At 54.1% G+C, this 20,196-nt stretch overlaps 1 protein-coding gene across 1 annotated transcript in view; it reads left to right on the top strand.

Moving 5' to 3' along the window:
- GRAMD1B (GRAM domain containing 1B) overlaps positions 1-19,736 on the top strand; it is a 178,336-nt gene extending 158,600 nt beyond the window's left edge. The window contains exons 11-20 of the mRNA XM_032640372.1: positions 36-225; positions 1,857-2,000; positions 2,979-3,097; positions 3,367-3,509; positions 5,695-5,798; positions 6,396-6,599; positions 7,618-7,708; positions 11,411-11,518; positions 11,837-11,954; positions 14,459-19,736. Of these exons, the coding sequence (XP_032496263.1) occupies positions 36-225; positions 1,857-2,000; positions 2,979-3,097; positions 3,367-3,509; positions 5,695-5,798; positions 6,396-6,599; positions 7,618-7,708; positions 11,411-11,518; positions 11,837-11,954; positions 14,459-14,548 (1,311 nt within the window). The 3' untranslated portion in view covers positions 14,549-19,736. The remainder of the gene's footprint in view (positions 1-35; positions 226-1,856; positions 2,001-2,978; positions 3,098-3,366; positions 3,510-5,694; positions 5,799-6,395; positions 6,600-7,617; positions 7,709-11,410; positions 11,519-11,836; positions 11,955-14,458) is intronic.
- Positions 19,737-20,196: the final 460 nt, after the last annotated feature.

Raw genomic sequence — 20,196 nt, 5'->3', positions numbered from 1 at the left:
AGTAGACCAGGCTGACCGCTCTGTCCCCACCCCAGTTTGACGGCCTGCCCCTGGAGGAGGAGGTGCTGGAGGGCGACGGGTCCCTGGAGAAGGAGCTCGCCATCGACAGCATCATCGGGGAGAAGATTGAGATCATCGCGCCCGTGAACTCCCCTTCGCTAGACTTCAACGACAACGAGGACATCCCCACCGAGCTCAGTGACTCTTCCGACACCCACGATGAAGGTGGGCGTCTGACAGCGGGGGCAGAATGGCACTTCCTGTCTCCAAACATTTTTGGAGGCTTAACGGATGTTCCCATATGGAGACTGGAGTCAGTCCGGTTTCCTGGCGGAAGGGTGGGTGGGTAAAACAGCTCTTTTTAAAAAGGTGCACTTGTTATTAGCAAACATCCCTTTTTTCAGGCACTCACCGTAGTATCCTTGTCGTTTTATATTTGTCTTTGTCTTTTTTTTTTTTTCAGTTTTCTTTTTAAACATCTTTCTTGGAGTATGATTGCTTTACAGTGTTGTCTTAGGTTGTCTTGTCTGCCATTTAGTCCGTCACTCCATGTGCCCCCTGTTGGCACCGGCGTGCCCTGCAGCTCTGCCCCTCACAGTGTTGACGCGTATACACCACAAGCAAAGTGCTAGTCCGCTGGCCCTGGAAACACATTTTAACAGACACTTGCTCCGGTGGCTCCAGCATGGGGATTTCGGACCTAGACTGTTGCCTGGTCAGACAGACTGAGGAGACCGCCCTTCTCTCTCATACTTCTAAGTGGGTAGCTTCTTACTTCCCTCCTGCGTAGGGTTGGCGTCTAGCCCTCCCTCGGGAACACGCTGCCTCTGACATTCCAGGCCAGATCCTCAGTGTTCACGAGTATGGTTGATGGCTTACCTCCTTTGAGTTGGTGGTGGGTTCTGACTTGCGAGGCTGTGCAGACAGTGCTTACTTACCCACCTGTGTGGACGGTCTCCTGCGAGTCACCTGTAGGGGTATTCTCACCTGTGGTGGGCTTGCCCACTGCCATTTGGGGTGCAGGGTCGGTGCAAAGGACTGCGCAGGTGGGCACCGCCTAAGAACCGGGGCGCCGTCGTGTAAACTGAGAAGCGCGCCCGAGCTGTGCGCCACAGTCCTGACCCCGCAGTCATGCGCACGGACGCTCCAGGACGCTCGTGAATTCCTCTCTGGCCTTCTCAGGGTCACAGGGATGCCAGAAATGGCAGCGTTCTTCTTGAGATCAGATAACAGCCCTGCAGGGGCAGTGATTAGGGCCTGTGGGGTGCCGAGGGCTCAAGAGGAATGCTGGGGTCTGAGCAACTCACCTGTACTCAGAAACTCTCTCCTGTAGAAAATGAAATTTTTTGAAGGGGATATAGGCTGCCTTATGGAAGGAGAGCAGACCTTGCGCAGAGATCACGGCCCTGCAGACCAGACCAGCCTCAGAAGCTTTTGTAAAAACAGATTCGTCAGCGTCCCTGGACGCACCAGTGCCGTGGGTTGCGGTGACATTTGCTGTCAATTGTGCTTTAACTTACAGACTCTTGATAACTGATCCTCTGGGTTCCGGCAAGCCCAGGAAGTAGTCATCTATTTAGACTTTGGTCTAAGATCACTTTAATTAGGAAGGCTTGAGAGTGTAAAGGCAAATAGCACATTCCCAAACTCTCTGTAAAGCTATAGAGTCCGTAACGTGCACGCCCTTTGAGGAAGGAGGCCGACTGACGCAAAGCCACGGACGGCGGAGGCCAGGGCCCCGCTGCCCCACCCCGCGGCCTCCTTTGAGCCTTGGTGGCCGTTCCCACGTTAGCCATGGAGGGTGCTCTGGGGGGTGTCCCTCACCTTCCCTGTCTCCCTCCTCATCCTCTCTGCAGGGGAGGTCCAGGCCTTCTACGAGGACCTGAGTGGCCGGCAGTACGTGAATGAAGTCTTCAACTTCAGCGTGGACAAGCTGTACGACCTCCTGTTCACCGACTCGCCCTTCCAGCGGGACTTCATGGAACAGCGACGCTTCTCAGGTCCGTCCCTCCCAGGGCTGGTGCCTCCCACCCCTTCCCGCTCTGTCCCCTCTCCTTTCCTCTCCTCCCAAGCTCCCTCCTTTTCCAGGCCGCCTCATGGCCCGGGGCGCCCCCTTTGTGGCCTCACACGGTGCCAGAGCTCCTCGGGGCCCTGCGGGCTACTCCTCCCCGCGCCACCGTGGCTGTACACTCGCCCGTGGTGCCCAGACCCTTGATGCCGGGCCCCAAAGGCTCGGCGGCGAACAGGATCCGCCAGGGCTCACCATCTAGTAGAGAGTAGCGGCCACCATGTCCTGTCGGCACCTGCTGTCCGCCAGGCACGTTACACTGTCTCATTCAGTCCTCCAGTCTGCCCTGTGTGCCAGGATTGTGATCCCCACGGTACCAGTGAGGACGCTGAAACTCAGACCATTATTAGACGCCCAAGGTCATGCAGCTAATAGGAAGGGGCCCAGCTGGGATTCAAACCTCAGGCTCTCAGAGTTGATGCTTGGCACTGTGTGCTCCTTGCCCCTGCCGCACCGCAGGGACTGGCAGGGCTGCTCAGGGTCCGGGTCTGTGGAAGAGCCCTTGGGCATCGGCGAAGCCCTCTGCCAGGAGGAGGGGAGAGCCGAGGGCGCGGGGAGGCCATGCCTCGGAGCAGAGGGCTTGGTCCCAAGGATCCCAGGCCCTCATCACAGTAACTCCAGTGTTGCCAGCTCCCCCGTAGGTGGCCCCAGGACCTCCTGCCCGAGCCCCAGAACAATCAACATTCTGGAGCCCTGTGTAGGATTTCAGCCATGCTACAATGAGCTTCTTTCTGCTTTGACGCCCCCTCCTCTCGCCCTCCTCCCCCGGCCCTCAGGCTCCCGTTGGCTTCCTTTTGGGGGCCAGTCGGCAGTCAGTACGGTCAAGAGGAGGGCACTGGAGGGGACGTTCAGATGTGGGGATGGCACGCCCCTCTCCCTCCATCATCCCACGGCTCCTCTCTCCCCTCAGATATCATCTTCCATCCGTGGAAGAAGGAAGACAATGGAAACCAGAGCCGAGTGATTCTTTACACCATCACCCTTACCAACCCTCTGGCTCCCAAAACTGCCACTGTCAGGGAGACACAGGTGAGCCCCGGGCAGAGGCCAGTAAGGGCGGGCTGGAGAAGCCTCTGTTCTGTCGTGGAGGATTCAGGAGAGACGTTAGCAAAGAGTGTCTGGGTGATGGTGTTGTTTAGCCCTGAAACGGCGGCATTTGACATGCTTAGATGCTGCTGTTTCCCGTGGTTCTGGGTCCCCGTTCAGAAGTTGGGGGTGGGCTGGGGAGGTTAGGAAGGAGGTGCTTTTACCGTCTTGCTGCTCGTCAGCCTCGTCCCACGACCCTTTCCTCCCCACAGACCATGTACAAGGCGAGCCAGGAGAGCGAGTGCTACGTGGTCGACGCCGAGGTCCTCACGCACGACGTGCCGTATCACGACTACTTCTACACCATCAACCGCTACACTCTCACCCGCGTGGCCCGGAACAAGAGTCGACTCAGGTGCTGTCTCTACGGCCGAGCGGGTGCGGAGCAAGTTCCTTGTGCACCTGGGGGAGCTTGCAGCAGAAAGCGTGGATGTGCTCCTGGGGAGGAGGGGGAGGCTGGGTGTACCGGCTGCTGCCTCAGCCTTTATTCTGTCTCCTCTCCAGAGCCTCCGAGACCCACCCCCCCACCGCATCCTGACGGTTCATGCTTCTCTCCACCACGTGTTCTCTTTACCCCTCTGTGTGTCTCTTTAGTAAAACTTTTACAACCACTGCTTTTTAGTGGTTGTCTGCAGTTTATAAGATACTGTGTAGGTACTTCACCTCCAAGAGCTGGTTCTTTAGAATAACCCAGGGAGGTGGGTTTATCCTCACTTTTCAGATAAGAAAGCTGAGGGTCATACAAGTTCAGTAACTTCTCCAAGAGTCAAAAGTGCTGAAATCCAGGTCTTAGAAAAGCAAGTCTCTGCCCTTCCCACCCTGCTGGGTGTTGGGCTTGTTGCGAGTTCCTGCGCATGTGTCTCCCTGGGTGGCAGCTCCGGCCATCCTGGCCGGCAGGAGTCCCAGTCCACACACCGCTGTGTTCCCAGCACCCAGCACGGGGCCTGCACACAGCAGAGTCAGAAAAGGTTGATTGAATGATTAGTTGGATGCCGTTTGTGGGTCGAGTCCTGTCCTGGGCACTGTGAAGGAAGAAATTTAGACCCTAACATTCTGCGAAGCTTGTAGTCTGACTGAAAAGCCAAGACACACACCCATTTGAAAATAACCGATCGTGTACCTGTACCTTAGACCCAGTTCTTCCGGTTATACGGAGCAGAAATTCACTCACGTTCAAATAAAATAGGAGTTTGGTGAAAGGCTGCGAGAGGTCTCTGGGGAATCGGGAAGATCTGAATACCCACACCTTGAAAAGGGACAAAGCTTTCTCTTTTTTTTTTTTTTTTTTTGCGGTACGCGGGCCTCTCACTGTTGTGGCCTCTCCCGTTGCGGAGCACAGGCTCCGGACACGCAGGCTCAGCGGCCATGGCTCATGGGCCCAGCCGCTCCGCGGCATGTGGGATCTTCCCGGACCGGGGCACGTACCCGTGTCCCCCGCATCGGCAGGCGGACTCTCAACCACTGCGCCACCAGGGAAGCCCCGCTTTCTCCTGTTTGAAACATTTTTTTTGGTTTCGGTGCTTCTCTCTGAGCAACTCCTTGTCCCTCCCCGCCCCTCTCCTACTCCCTCCTTCCCTCTCTCCCTTCCTTCCTTTCCTCCTACTTCCCCCCCGCACTCCCTCCCTTCTCTCTCTTCTCCCCCCTGCCCCACTGTCCCTCCCCTGCAGCATCTGTGTTCCTCGCTTCCAGCTTCCTTGGAGGGTTTTCCAATTGGGTGTCCCTTCTGTCCAGCTCACGCAGAGGTAGTTGGTTGACCCCAGACAGACCTTTACAGAGAGGTGCCCACCTTCAATCCAGGGAAGAGTTGCTGGGTGGGGGTGACGTGGCCGTGGACACACACACGTCGGACCAGGGTTGGGGCTGAGGTCCCTTCTTCCTCCTGAGGGCAGAGCAGGGAGCCTTGAACGTGGGGAGCGTCAACTGGGAGCACCTGTTAACCGAGGAAAGTGCGCCTCCGGGAGAGGCAGAGCAGCGTGACCGTGCAGCAGCCGAAGGTGGTGCTGCAGGGCCGGGACAGCGGAGGCGCCCGCAACGGGGACAGAGTGCTGCGGACAGAGCAGGAGCTGGCGAGGTCCCGGGGAGGGTGGAGAGGCAGGGGCCAGGCCAGGAGCTGAGGAAGCCCTTAAAGGTGGAAGCCGAGAAGCCCGAGAGGCTGCCCGGGGCTAAAAGTCTCTGGAGAAGGAGAGAAGGGCCCTGGGGCCGGCAGGCTGCCCGCCATCCGGAGCCCTCCTGGGATGAGGCCGAGTGGCATGAGCGAGCTGTGGGCTTGGAGTCAGAGCCCTTCTTGTTAATCGTTGGTCTGCTTACAAATTCTAAGACTCAGTTTTCTCTTCTATGCAATGAGGGTAAATCCACTAGCTTCACCTACCTCAAGGGGTGGCCAGGGAGATCAGGTGATGTGGATGTGAAGGGGCTTTTTTAACTTGTAAAGGGCAGCACCAACGTGAAGCTGCTTCGGCCTTAAACCTGAAGTTTCCTTTTCGCAGCAGAGGAAGGTCCGCCTAGCAAACGGCTGATCTTGTCTGTGGCTTGTTTCTCAGGGTCTCCACAGAGCTGCGCTATCGAAAACAGCCCTGGGGACTGGTGAAAACGTTCATCGAGAAGAACTTCTGGAGTGGGCTGGAGGACTACTTCCGCCACTTGGGTGAGCACCGTCACTGGTGCTGGGTGAACCGTTCCGCTGTCACCATTCAGGGCCTGAGAGGCATGGGGCACGGGGAGAGATGGGGGCAGTGAGCGGGCTTCTGCCCCAGAAACGGATACAAAGTTCAGCACGTATGTGAACGTATGCACGTTGAAGAGGCTCTGACTGTAACCTTTATGAGATCGTCGTCATGAAGGGATCCGTGACCACCCCCCCCCCAAAATGAGCCTGAGATCCAGGCTCACTGGTGGTGATTCTGTTATGAGAAGGAAGTAGCCCGAGAAGGCGTCCATTGGGAAACGTGACGTGCCCCAGATTGCATACGTGAGGGTGCGTGTTAGGAGCCTTTGTCTCTACACACTGTTGAACGACCCAGAGAGGGTTTTGGGCTGGGCTGGGTCCCAGGAGTATTTCCTGGGGCTCATGGGCATCCCTGAGGGATCTCCGCCCTTCCAGGCCACATCCCAGAGTACAATAGGGGAAAATGGTCCCCTTAGAGAAGGTTCGGCTAGGAGTAGACAGCTGCTTTTGGAGGCCAGTGTGCTGGGTTGGAGGTAGGGGCGGATGTCCTGTGATATGGCCTTTTGACCCTGACAGAGAGCGAGCTGACCAAAACGGAGAGCACCTACCTGGCTGAGCTGCACAGACAGTCTCCCAAGGAGAAGGCCAGTAAGGCCCCGTCGGTGCGGAGGAGGAAGCGTCCCCATGCCCACCTGCGGGTGCCCCACCTGGAAGAGGTGATGAGCCCCGTGACCACACCCACCGATGAAGATGTGGGCCACAGGATCAAGCACGTGGCAGGTGTGCGCGGGTGGGGGCCGGGGAGGCGTGGCTCAGGGCTGTGGGCGGGAGCTGCGTGCCTGTGCCGGGCACACAGGCGTGCTCGTTTTGCAGCCTGGCGTGGACTGGGTATAACTGGCTCACGACTCGTTACATCTGAGGCTCTGGATGCTCTGCCATTTCCCTTTGCCCTTAAGCTCCTCAGCCCTTGCTGAACCCCCCTGTGTGCTCTGCTGAACAGAAGTTGCCTTTGGGTTTCTGCCTCCGTGTTCCCTGAGCTCCATGGCTCCCTGCATGCCTCGGCTCAGGCCTGCAGCTTCCAAGCTCTTGGGACATGCTCCAGGGAGAAGCCGAAGCTCAGCCCCCAGGGTTACCGCATGACACAAAGGTCAGGGAGTGTGAGGCAGCCCCCTCCTTGGCCCCCTGCCAGGCAGTGGGGCTCCCTCGTCCCATCCAGCCATTCACAACCTCCTGTCTTTGCTCGGTCGCAGAAACACGCAGCAAGGGATTTTCAGGCTGTGCTCTGCACTTCCCCGGATGTTCATCAGATTTGGGTGGGGCAGGGCAGGGGGAGGAGGAGGGTGCCAGCCTTCTCTGTCCCTCCCCTGGCTTCAGCCAGGGCGCTCCCACGTTGTTCATGAGTTTTACATACAGGACTCCTGGCTAACTTTGCATTCGAGTAAACTGACCCTCAGTGGATCACGTGACTCACTCAACTTCCCGTGGCCAGTTATGGATGAAGCCAGAGCCGAAAGCTGTCTCTGGTCCCAGCCCAGTGCTCTTTCCCTTCCACGGCTGCAGGTCGCTTTGTCCTGCACCTGCATGTCCTAGCTACAGAGGTCAGGTGACTTGCTCATTTGTTCGGTCCCTTTCCTGTCCCCCTTGCCCTCCAGGAGCTTCCCTTCCCTGAGGGCCGGGTCCACGTCTCACGTCGTTGCCACGACAGCGTCACGGGCAGTTCTGTGCGTGACCAGCATCACGCCGGTCGTTGGTGGGCTGGCGGGCCGCGTGGTGATGACCTCTTTCCTTCTCCCCACAGGTTCCACGCAGACACGGCACATCCCCGAGGACAGCCCCAATGGTTTCCACCTGCAGAGTGTGTCCAAGCTACTGCTGGTTATCAGCTGTGTGTAAGGGACTCCGGCTCTCCTCCCCTGCCCCGCCCCGCCCCGGCCGCCTTCCTTTCTCGCCTGCCACCTCCTCCCCGTCTGTCTTCCTCAGGGATCCGAACACCCTTGCTGCTGCCCTGGCTTTTGCCTTCTCCTCTAGTCCCTCTCCAGATCGGTTGCTCTATCTGTCCTTCCTTGCCTCTTTGCTGCTTTTTCTCTGTTTTACTCAGCACTCACTGTATGCTAGGCCTTCAGGATTCCGAAGAAAATGCTGCGTGCAGCCTCCATGCCCTTCAGGAGCTCAATTTCAAGTGGGTCAAACAGACAGGAGATTCACAGTTGCTACACTGTTGAATAAATGCTAACATAGAGATGCCACAGAGCATTTTAGGAACCCATTCATTTGTTTGTGACAGACGTTCTGGGTGTCTGCTCTGTGCCAGGCGTCGGGACTGTGCACTTACGGGGCCCACCCTTTGGCAGGGTGGCCGGACACAATCGATGACTAGAGTCCAGGAAAAGTGTATGCTTATTTTAATATAAGCCGTGTATAATCACTGCCATAATGCTGTAAAGCTGTGGGCTCAGTAACTTGCACAGAAAGATGCTGGGCCAGGGAGCAAGTGCGTTGAAAAACATGAGGGTGTAAGATGGGAAGACAGCTTTCTGAAGTGTGAGCCCAGAGCCTGCTCAGGACTTTTGTAAACCTTGAGTAGGAACAGCTTGGACAGCTAAGTACAGACAGCTCCTCTGCTTGGCTGGGCCCACTGCCTGACTGCCCAGCCCTTCCTGCCTGGGCTGTGCTGTGAGACGTGGTGGCACAGCTTGGGGGGTGCTCAGGAGCTGCCCAGACGCTGGCTCTACCAGGTGTGCACCAGGCGTTAGACTGTGCGTAGCTCTGTCCTGCTTCTGTGACTCCCACCCCACCCCCAGCCCTTCATGCCTTCACTAAAGTATTTTTCAGGATTGCAGAAACAGGGGCACAGCTCTGCCCACAGGAATCTGGGAAGGAAGCCCTGGACTGACATGGTTGGATTTACACTTAAAAAAAAAAAATCACTCAGATGGCAGTATGGGGCATGGGCTAGACAAGAACGGACTGGAGGCAGTGGGGGCCAACAGGAGTAAACGGCAGTGATCTCGGCGGGAGGGACCGTCACACTGAGATGAGGGCCTCCTGGGGCTGAGAGGGCCCAGAAGGTGAAGGCTCCTTACACCTGGTTACGTAGCGAAGGAAGAGGCCTTCCTGATCTGTGTGCCTGTAGATGGTTGTGTCATGGACAGAAACCTGGAACTTAGAGGAAAGTTGTCACAGAAGATGCCGTCAGTTCCCGATGTCTCTGAGCTGCCGTAGATAGATATTTCTTGATGTGGACCTGGAGCTTAGGAGGAAAGTTCAGGCTGCAGTTGCAGATTTAATTGTCGGTAACGTTAAAGCCATGGTGGGAATGAGATTGATCATCGGAGGAGAGTATGGAGCGTGAGAAAGGAAATGGGCTGAGGACAGACCTGGGGACCACACAGGGAGAGGGGCCTTTGAGGGTCACGAGGGGGGCTCTTTTGCTAACCTTACCTGAATTTGTAACATAAAAGTAGATGCAAAAGTCTTCTGACTATGGCATGAGAAGCCAACATATTTTTACAGAATTAAACACAAGGACTACCGTAAAGCCAGTAGAATTCACGTTTGGCAGCATCGTTTTAATGTGATTCATGCCATTGTTAAAACTAAGTCTCTGGTGTTGGTTTTGGTCAACAGAGAACTCTAACCTTGAGTTAGTTCTGTTTAAGCTCTCTCTGTGTTCTGTCATTATTTAGTAGAGAAGGCCAGTGGCCTGAGTAAATTTTATAGCATATTAACAAACGTTGGCGCTTTGTTCGTTTAGGATAATTGGGCCTCGTCATTCAACCCTACAAGGTCCAGGCGTTGCGTCTGCTCCCAGCCTGAGTGGAACCTTCTGGTACAGCGCAGGTTGCCCTGCGTCTTAGAGGCCCCGGCTGCCGTAAGCCTGCCCTGTGGTGACCCCAGCCTCCTACCGCTTCTCTGTTTAGACCACCCCCAAGCCTTCACTCGGGAAGCGGGCAAGGGTGTCCCTTGACCTCCACTGAGCACAGACGGGACTGTAAACACAAACCCAAACGCAAGTACTGAGATTGTGTGTAGCACACCCTGAGGAAGCGGCATTCAGGTGGTCCAGGCGCACTGATGCAGTTAAAGGTGGTATCATTGAAATTCAATACAACATTAAGAAGTTCTCGTGGAAAACTCAGGAGAGCCCCAAGAACACAGCCGAGTAGCCCCAGGGATTTGCAGCTGCTGCTCTAAGGAATGCCGCCTTCCATAGTGCTGGAAGCCCAGGCAAGAAACACAGTAACACACGCCACACACACCACACACCACACACCACATGCAGCACACGCTTTGAAAGGTCAGAGGCTTAGCATAGGTTTTCTTTCTTTGTTGGTCTTTTTTCCACCTATTTGTTTTATCTTCCCGTTTTTGTCATTCTTTTTCCTGTGTGTCTGTACTTCCTCCTTTAATGAAAATAACTGCTCCTTGTGGAGGGCTTCACATACATTCCTTCCATGCACATAACAACCTCAGCAGGGTAGGTATTATTGTCCTGTTGAAGGAACCGGCTTTCAGTGAAGCTAGGAAACTTGATTGAAAGTTGAGATGTTTCAGCAGTGAGCCAGGCTTTGTGCCCAGTTCTGCGTGTCTGCGTCCTCTCTTTCCCAGAGCTTTCATCTCTCCATCCCATGAACCTCTGTTATAAAATGATCTTTAGGCCACTGAGGCCAAGAGAAGAGAATTCCCACAGGCCTCAGTGACTCTTCATCATTCCCCACTGGGTCCCCCGGCCCCTGGTTTTCCTGCCACCTCCCTGACTCTGAGCACTTCCAGCCCATCCCTGAGAAGCCTCGACTGGTCCTCGTGCCCCGTGCAGGGCTGTGGCAGGGGCACGGAGGAGACGGTAGCTCTCGGCCAGTTGTGCTAACATCTGGGAGGCGTATCAGGGGCAGAGCTGGGAATCCCACTGGAATTCCTCCCCGGGTTTGGGTTTGTAGGAGGAACCTTGTCTCTACTGATCACCCTTGAAGTGCTAAGAGTCTGTGTGCAGTTGCTCCCAGCGCCCCCCTTCCTTCCTGCTAGATGTCCCCATCCTGCTGTGTCTCTGCTCCCGCCATTTCTTTGTCATGGACGCTCACTTTCTCTCTGCCTCGGGTTGAGCGGGCTTTCCCCTTCCCCACACGAGCCTGTTTCTAACCTCTGCCTCCTCCCTGTTTTTCTTCCTTGCTCCCACTGGGATCTGTTTAAGGTGCTGACTTCTTTTACCCCATCATCTCTTTTCCTCTCCATCTTACCTCGCTTCCCCCAGCACCCAGGTTCTGGGTGACTTGTATGTCTCTCCTTTCTGTTGCGTTCACCCCGCACGCCTCTCCACAGCCCTTTCCTGGCCCCTCCAGATGACACTGCTTCTCTCTCTCTCTCTCTCTCTCTCTCTCTCTCTCTCTCTCTCTCCCTCTCCCCCCCCGCCGCCCCCCCGCCCTCCGCCTCCGCTGCATCCCTCTGGCTCACTTAACCACTCCCTGCGATGCGTCGGGTGACCCAGTGGTCGAGGACAGCGGCCCCTGGGCAGGGGAGTGCCCGGCTCTGAGAGGGAGGGGCTCCCCCAGACGCCGGCTCACGGCTCTCGCTTTCCCCCCTTGGCATCTTCTTAGTCTGGTGCTGCTGGTCGTCCTCAACCTGATGCTCTTCTACAAACTCTGGATGCTGGAATATACCACCCAGACCCTCACTGCCTGGCAGGGTCTGAGGCTCCAGGACAGGTAATCCTGGCCTCTCCCCCTTGCTCCCACCTTCACCCCAGCCAGTACTGTGTCCCGGCTCCTGCTTCCCAGTCTCCTTGGGACGGCCCTGCTGCCCTTGGCCGGGGGATAACCCTCTGGGATGAGTGCCTAGGCAGGCTCTGAAAACTGTCCCTGTAGTTTCAGTCTGCTTCTGATTTGGGGCACAGGGGAACCAGGGCACTGAGCAAAGGACAGAGCGCTCTGATGTGGCTCTCTGTCCTTTAGGGGTCTGGGCGCATAGGACAGTCAGCGGGCCATAACTCCAGCTGCTGGGGTACCCCTTCTTCTACCCCACAGGTTACCCCAGTCTCAGACAGAGTGGGCCCAGCTCTTAGAGTCCCAGCAAAAGTACCACGATACCGAGCTCCAAAAATGGAGGGAGATCATCAAATCCTCGGTGATGCTTCTTGACCAGGTGAGATGCCCCCACCGTCCCTCCTTGCCTTGGTCTTACGGAGATGGGACTTCTGCCCTGTGCTCTGAGGACAGCGCCATCTCCATCATCGCCCACCAGATGCGCTCCTCCCATTCGTTCTTCCCCCAGGCCATCCATTGTTCTGATTTTAAAGCCACCCTTGAGTGAGCTGTGGGAGACACCCGTGTATTCCCCAAAATTATGTCAGTGAAATAACACACTGGATTTGCAGTAGGAAAACTGTAGGTTAGGTGGAAGGAGAGCTAATTTTTCTTCTTGGTAACCCATAGCCATCTGACAGGCCTTGAAAGAGATAACCCCCTTTTTGCAGGGATTTATCTTCCCAGAGGGCGTGTCTTTCTAACTCCTTTTGACGTGTGCTCCCCTCCCCCACCTCCTGCCCTCAAAACATGCACACAACACCCAACGCCCAGGCCGTGGCCCCTCCTCAGGGGCTGTGCTGAGAGTCTGGGAAGATGGCTGGTACCGTGTCTCCTTTTCATAACGTCTTCTTCTTGGTACGGTTTTCTTTCTGAAAAACCAGATGCGTCTTTTTAAGAAAGTCATTCTGGGGCAAAATCAATAGTTAGCTTCATTTTATCAGACTGAGGTAGAATCCTACTCTTGCCACTGACTAGTTTTGTGACCTCAGGCAAAGGATTTAGTATTAGGGACCTTCGGTTCCTTCATTTATAAAATTGGAATTATAATCATTGCTTCGTGAAATTGCTGTCACATTTGATCTGATGGCCCATGGGAGGCACTCATTAATATTCAACTTTATTTCCCCTTCATGGTTTGCTTTCTTAGCTCTAAATTAAGGGTAGAGAAATTTAATGCAGCGATCGTGATCCAGTTTAATGGGTTTAGAGTGCCATGCATAACACTGGAGCCACATTTAAGGAGGGCATTTTTTTTTTTTAACCAAAGGAGGGCAGACAACACAGCAAGGAGTTTGGAAGCTCTGGCCTATCAGGAAGGCTTGAGAGAAGTAAAGATGTGCTCAGGAGCAGGGAAGACGGGTGGGTGAGCAGCACAGGACAGTGTTCAGACGTTGGGGTCTAACATCTAAAAGAAGGGTTAGACCGCTGTGAACCTCCAGGGGACTGAACTAGGGCCTGAAGTTATAGGGAATCGGATTTTTGAGTCATCAGCAAAAAGCACACTCCTTATGGGGAGAGCAGTCCCGCAATGGAACGGGCTAAGTGCTCAGAGGGTGATGCGATGATGTGGGGTGAGGGACTTATGAATTAAAGGCGGGGGGCAGTTGGACTGGATGACCTGGTCCCCTTCCAGCTGTGGAATTCTATTCAGGGTGGGTCTCCTTCAGAAGGAGCTTGGGGCAGGCAGACCTGTAGCCTCGTAGACTCGACTCTACAAGCATTAAGATCGGTGTCTCGTTCCGTTCCCTTGATTTTGTTTTTCGTTTTTCTTTTCCCCCTTTTTTGGGGGTTGGGGGTGTGGGGGCGTGCCACGCTGCGTGGCTTGTGGGATCTTAGTTCCCCGACCAGGGATTGAACCCAGGTCCTGCCACTGAAAGCGCCGTAGTCCTAACCACTGGACCACCAGGGAATTCCCATCGTTCTCTCCCCTTTAAAAGAACATTAATGGGCCCCTCATCCCTCCTGATATCGAAGAACTAAAGAGAAGAAAGTGACAGATTAGGCCAAGAGATCAGAGGCTCTCAAAACCCGTAACCGTTTACCTGTGAAATGTTAACCGTCCTGTGTTAACAAGGCAGCTTACCTAGAGCCAGGGTAGGATTCTACCGCTGGAATTGCCCCATGTAAACTCCATCCCGTGATGTGGGATGTATCTGTTTCTTAAAGAAGGTTAAGATTCAGTTAATTCAATGACATGGGTACAGCTAGGAGCCTACTCAGTTTTCTGCTTGGCATCTGGGGTGTACAAGGTAAGGATAAGACAGTGCAGTCCCAACACAGCTGAAACAAAGCCGTTAAAGATGACTGCAGCGCAGAGCCCTAGTGAGGGGTCCATGAAAAGCCAGGAGAGAGAGAGATGGCTGTGAGCCAGAGAAAGTTTGGAGTCGTTCTGGGCCTTGATAGTAGTAGATGGGTGAGGTTGAATGGGCAAGAGAGGAGTCTGAGCTGGGGGAACAGCGTGGCAAAGGTACCAGGAGAGGAGGACAGTGTATTCAGAATCACAGGGAAACCAAGCCGAGTGAGTAGAAGACCAATCAGTGGCGTCGGACGCGGGTCCTGATAGCAACAGAACGTCCGCGAGAATTCTTAATTTCGTGAAACAAGGACCTCAAGTCACTGAGACACAGCACCCCTTACCCCAGGGGTTCCCAGTGCTCGATCGGCCGTCCCCCTTCAGCCTGAGACTGTGTCCCTTGAGAACGACCCTTGTTTCCGGAGCTGCTGCCTTTAGCTGCCCGGCCTGGCGGGGGGACCTGCCGTACGTGGGTGTGGTGGGTGCTGCTGAGGAGGAGCCCACTGAGGGCACAAACCCGGGCTGGGGTGGGCTTCCCTATCTTACAGATGAAGGACTCACTCATCAATCTTCAGAACGGCATCAGGGCCCGTGACTACACATCAGAAAGCGAAGAGAAGAGGAACCGCTATCACTGACAAGGCAGGAGCTGGGGCAGCTGCAGGAGGCCTGTGCAATACATGTACATAGACCATATAAATATATATGTATAAATAGAGAGAGAATATAAATATATATATTATATACAGATTTTAAAAAGAGATGATGCCTATGTACCAGGGAGAAGGAGCGGGCCCACCCCCTGTGCTGGCCGGCGGAGGGGCCAGGAGGGCAGGGACCACCTCTCAGCACCCACCTCCCCTGAGCCTCTTCCCCTCCGTCCTCTCGTCCCCACCCTTTCCCTCGCTGGCCATTCTTGGCTCTGAGAAGGGAGACGTGGAGCCAAAGTTATGCCTGTGAAGACCCTGGGGTCGTGAAAAGAAGTCTCAAGGGGGCATTGCTTAAGGTGCTTCATTCCCTAATCCCCTTTTGATTTGTTTCCAAAATAAATGAGAATCTTTTTTTCCCCACCCAACACTTCCCCAAGTGTTCTCTTGGGAACAAGGAAGCATCAAAAGCAGGGCGCAAGCTACACTCTACCATATGAGGCCGCCCCCCGTATGTGGACCGTGCACCACGAGTCAGGTGCAGAGGACTGTGGGACAGCTGGGGAGGCTGCTCTGGAGGGTTTGGGCTTCGTAGCCACAGGCTCCTGAGGGCTTGTGTTCTGAAGGGCATCTCCTCCATCAGCCCCTGTACCTTCCTCTACCCTGCGTGGGGTGTGGACCCGATAAGGGCTGGGGATTTCTTACTTCCCCCCCCCTCCCCCCCCTTCTCTCTGGTCTTTTCCCAGGCTGGATCTGGGTGAAGTGTCACTTTTTAGTGCCTAAAGCCCTATTTTTCCTCTGTGCCCTAAGAGCACATTGTTTATTCGTCAGGGTGGGAGCATTTTTGATCTTGTTAAACCTCTTTAGCGACTGTAAGCAAGTCAGGTCTGTGGCTCTAACCCCTTCCCTTAGAGCTGTCATTTGATTTCTAGGATGAATCAGGGTGTGTTCTAGGGCCTCCAGGGTTTGAGAGTGAATGCACTAGCCATGTAAGAATTGTAGGGTCTAACCACAGAACTACTATGGGTCGCGAGCACCTATATCCAAGCACTCTTTGGCGGCCAGCCTCATTTCCTCTCAGCGAGGAACCAGCTTAGTCAAGGGAGACAACCGTCTGAGACACTTTGCACGTGAAAGAAGGCCTAAGCCTTGGAGGGAATGGATTTGGCAAAGGTGCGTAGGTTTGGGCAGGAAAAAGCCAGATGGAGTCTACCCCACAGAGGGCCATTCCAAACCCTGTTTCTGAGAGTGGGGAGTGGAAGTTCTGGCCGAGGGAGCAACCAGCGCCTTCCCTAGTCTCTGGCCCCAGAGAGGTATGAGACCACTAAGGCATAGAAAGAAGACCATGGGTTAGGAAAGTGAGTCATCTAGGGCCTTTTGGGGGCTGGCTCACAGAACTGATGGCCCATCTGGGCAGGCTTACCATCCCTGTGATGACCCAAGGAATCCTGCCAGCCCCAGGCAGAGCTTGTAGAGATTCTTGATCAGGAAAGGATTATACCAATTGGGCAAGAAGAGCTCTTCCAGATCGCTTGTTCTAGTGGACCCCTTGGTGGAAGGGGCAGAGGAAAGAAAGGTAGATTTGATCACTGATCTAGCCCAAAAGAAGAGCGTGTTGTATTCTCTTGGGCTGGCCTGAGCATCCCACTTTAGCGATTAAAGAAAGTTTTTGACTCTTCAGTCTGTCTGAGAAGAGGGCCTCATTATTGCCCTAAGGGCAGGATGAGAAGACGGAAAGATACACACCCAGGCCATCCCCCCCAGGGGGAGTAGGATGAGATGGATGATTCCATAATGGTCATCTAGAATGTTGATATCCCTTCTTTAGAAAAGGAGATATGAGCAAATGGAGTTGCATGTAATCCTTGTGAAGTGTGCATATGCCCACAGGCCAGCGGCTCAAGATCATATCTGTCCTTGTCCCTGTCCGGGACTTCGAATGGGAGACCCTGGTGAGGGTCAGGGTTCATGGGCCGTGAGCCAAAGAAGGAGAAACAGTGCAGGCTGCTAGGAATTTTCTGGTTGGAGTAGCCAGAAGTCAAAATTATTCCCCGAAACTTTTGAAAGGAAAGGACAAGTGATAAATCCTCTAATTTATTCCATACATATTTATTTATTTAAATTATTCAATTATTAAAGGTACCATATTGGGACCTTTGGGATGACTTTAAAAGGACTCTTTGCTGGGAGGAAAGTGGTGTAGTGGGCCTGGCTACACGGAACTGTTCGGCTTTGGCTTCACCTCTCGGGCCCCTCTCAGGGAGGAGTAGGTGACAGGGAGGGATGTCCAAGGAACCCTCTTGATTTCTGGGGTTTTGAACCCGGGAGACAGTGTGTGCACGTGGGGAGCATCTCTTGGCCTGCCTCATTTCTAAGAATCACGGATCGTTTGTGGGAGCTTTCTAGTCTAGTAATTTTTTGATTTTCAAACCAGGAGAAGACCAACAGCTGTGTTCACTCCCAAACAAAAGCTTTTCCCCTTTATTCAGGAACCTGTCAAAGAGAAGGGCCCTCTGCCCTAGCAGCTCAGTCCGGGAGTGAAACTCGTAAATAACATTGTGACTCATGGCTGGCAGCCCTGGCTTGGAAGCGAGCATTAAAACCACCATGTCTTACGTTATTTCTTCCAGCCAGGGCATTTTTTTGTTTTGTTTTCTTTGTTGTTGTTTGGCTTTTTTCACGTAAGAACTCAGTCATATAGGAGTCTTTCTGCGAGGACTCATGTGGTGAGACATTCGAGAGCTTGCACTCAGTTTCAAAGATTTTGCCGTTTCTAGACAGGTGAGAACAGCAGCGGGTCTGCATTCTACTCCTGCTGACTGGGGGGGAATTGACGGGACTGGTGTTGGAGAGGCCAGTCATGTCTGTAACTCTCTCCTTTCCCCCATCCCACTCCCTAGGACAAAGGGATAACATTCCAGGACAGCAAGGTCAGCAACTTAGAGCTCTCTGGAAGGGCAGCGAGCTGAGGGGTTCAGGGGACCTGGGCCTGAGTCCTGGCTCTGCTGTTGGGCAGGTCACACCCCCACACACACATAGCCCCGGTCTCTGAGCCTCTGGAGCCTCATATGTAACAGGAGGGGCTCGAGCTAGACTGTCCCTAAGGTGGATTCTAGCTTTGACATGATCTTGGAGGCTGGGTCAGAGACTGGCGAGGCTGGGCTTTCTCAAACTTGGAAGGTGCCCTGCCAGGAGAGGACAAGCCTTCTGGACTAGAGCCTCCCTGGAGTTTAGATGAGTTGTAGGGCAGGGTCTGGGTTCCCAGGAAATCCAGGGTAGTTAAATCTTCTTTACGTGCTAGGAGGGGCAGGGAGGTCCAATGAGAGGCCGGTGGGGGAGGGAGAGGGAGAAAGATGAAGCTTGCTGTATTTCTCGGTGTTAACCTAGGAGGGTGTTTCTTCCTTTGTTGGCCTAGTCTTACTTTGTAAGCATCCTTTTGGACTTTCCCTCAGCTGGGAAGAGGAGGATGGTGGCAAGGACACTGTCTTGGATTAAGCCCACCTTCCGTCCCTGGGCTGTGAAGCCTTCCATCCATCTATCCATCCTCCCTCCTTCTTGCTAGAGCAAACGGTGGAGAGAAGTCATTCCTGCTTCTACCACCTCTCTTTTGTCTCCAACTTTGTTGGGGTTTGGATTAAGTGTGAAGCTTTGGCTAAAATCCTTGGGTTGCCTTAGAGCGCTGACACTAAGAACTTGGGATTACAAGGAAGGGGGAGGACCAAGAAAGCGCAAGAGGAATGCTTTGATAGAAGTGGATTCTCTCCATTGCCCTGTCTGTGACCCAAGCTTGACCATGTCCATACGTTTGCAGGCAGCACGTCTAGGGTGAAATCTTGGAGGAAGGATTAGGGAGAGAATCTTTCTGGACTGTGTGGTCTCAGAAGAATCCTTTCTGCGCCATACCATGCTGTGTCTTTAGCTCTTCAGGGCAGCCAAGGCCAGCCCTTCCTCCCTAGGGGCCCCCAGGAGAAATAGCGCTCTCCTCTCTTCCCCCAGGTGGTAGGGCACCCCCTGACTCCACCTGCCCACTCCAGTAGGAAGCTTGAGAACCTCTCTTCCTCTCTCCTCCTCTGTCCTTCGTCTCTAGGCTGTGGGACAATCATCCCATCCACCACTTAACATCCCCGACCCTCATCCCCCAGCTTCCAGCAGGCTGGCCCCACTCCCCTCCACCTCTAGGTTTTCTTCCAGAAGATGCATTTTTGGGTCCGAGAGGAGCACTTTCTGGAAGGCCACCTTTTAGCGGCCCTGCTTGCCTGACGTGCAGCAGGAACTTGCCCACCGCGCAGAGAGCTGCCCCCGCCTCCCCACCTCTCTGCCCGCCTTGTTACCTCACTCCTGCTCCAGCCGTGGCTGCGATGGACCCAGCCAGCTCCCTGTTTTGGCGTTCCGGGGGAAGCTCAGGGGTCTGGGCCATCGTTTTCTGTTGCGACTTGAGGTCCTCGGCAGGCCTGGAAGCCCGGACTGGAGCCTTGGCTGCTGGCGAGAAGCACTTTGCCTGCCAAGAGGAGTTGATGCCAGACGATGTACCCGACATGTGAAGGCATTAAAGAACATTGTCACCTCTGCCCCTTGGCCCTCCCTGCTTCTCTCAACACGATGAGACACTGCAGAAGCAAAAAATGGTGGCCTCTGCTCCAGGCAAGTCAGCTGGCTGTGTCTGGGGAGTTGGCCCTGGGCTTGGGTGCCACGCACTGAGATGGCAGAGTAAAAGCAAGCATTTTTGCCAGCGACAGTGTGTGGCTCCCCACATTTCTCTGTCCTGCACTCTAGGGCCAGACCACTCTCTGCATGGACCAGACCATCTCCCCAAACCCATGGTGCTTTCCCCCCGACTCAACCTAGACTCCAAGGTGGGCAGGGATGGGTCCGAGGCCATTGCGGTCCCTGGAGAATCCTGACATGGGGGTGGGGGTGGGGTGAGGCAGAGGGAGCATTCCCAACCCCTGCCCTGGGCCATTACGGGGAAGAACACAGGTTGATTGCAGTTGAGTTGTCTGGCCATCTGTATTTGGAGCTATAGCTGTACCTTGCCTGGCGCTGTGCGCAAGGTCTAAAAACTTAACCGCTAGTACCTAGAGACAAACAAGGCTTCCCGGTCAAATCGTAATGTAAAGTAGCTAGAGCCATGGAGGTACAGTATGAATTAAAAGAAAAAAAAGTATTGGACTACATGTAATAAACGGTGTGTGTGTTCATTGCTTGATTCGTTAGTCCTCATGGTCCCAGATGTTTTTGGTCTTCCCAGGTGTGATCACAGCAAGCCCTGAAGGCATGTGTTCACAGGCACACACACAGACACACGTGCACAGCCAGCCATCTAGGACCTCCTTCCCAGGGGAGGGCGGCAGCCTGATGAAGTGGAATGGATAAGAAGTTTGGGAATCAGATCTGAGTCCAGATTGCAGCATCACTATTTACCAGCTGTGTCCTTGGGCCCCGACCATTACTGCCAGCCTCAGTCTATTTTAGAGATAACATAAAATATATGTGTGTATATGTGTGTGTGTGTCTGTGTTTCTTAGTATAGTGGCTAGTACTATATGAAGATAATTTTATATCATTATTAATCATTGTTAATGATTTTATATCATTATTAATCATTATTAATGATTTTATATCATTATTAATCTTTATCA

Source organism: Phocoena sinus, chromosome 8 (genome assembly GCF_008692025.1).
Source record: "Phocoena sinus isolate mPhoSin1 chromosome 8, mPhoSin1.pri, whole genome shotgun sequence".
Lineage (NCBI taxonomy): Eukaryota > Metazoa > Chordata > Mammalia > Artiodactyla > Phocoenidae > Phocoena > Phocoena sinus.
Note: the sequence above shows the minus strand (reverse complement) of the source record. Positions and strands in the feature narration are given on the sequence as shown.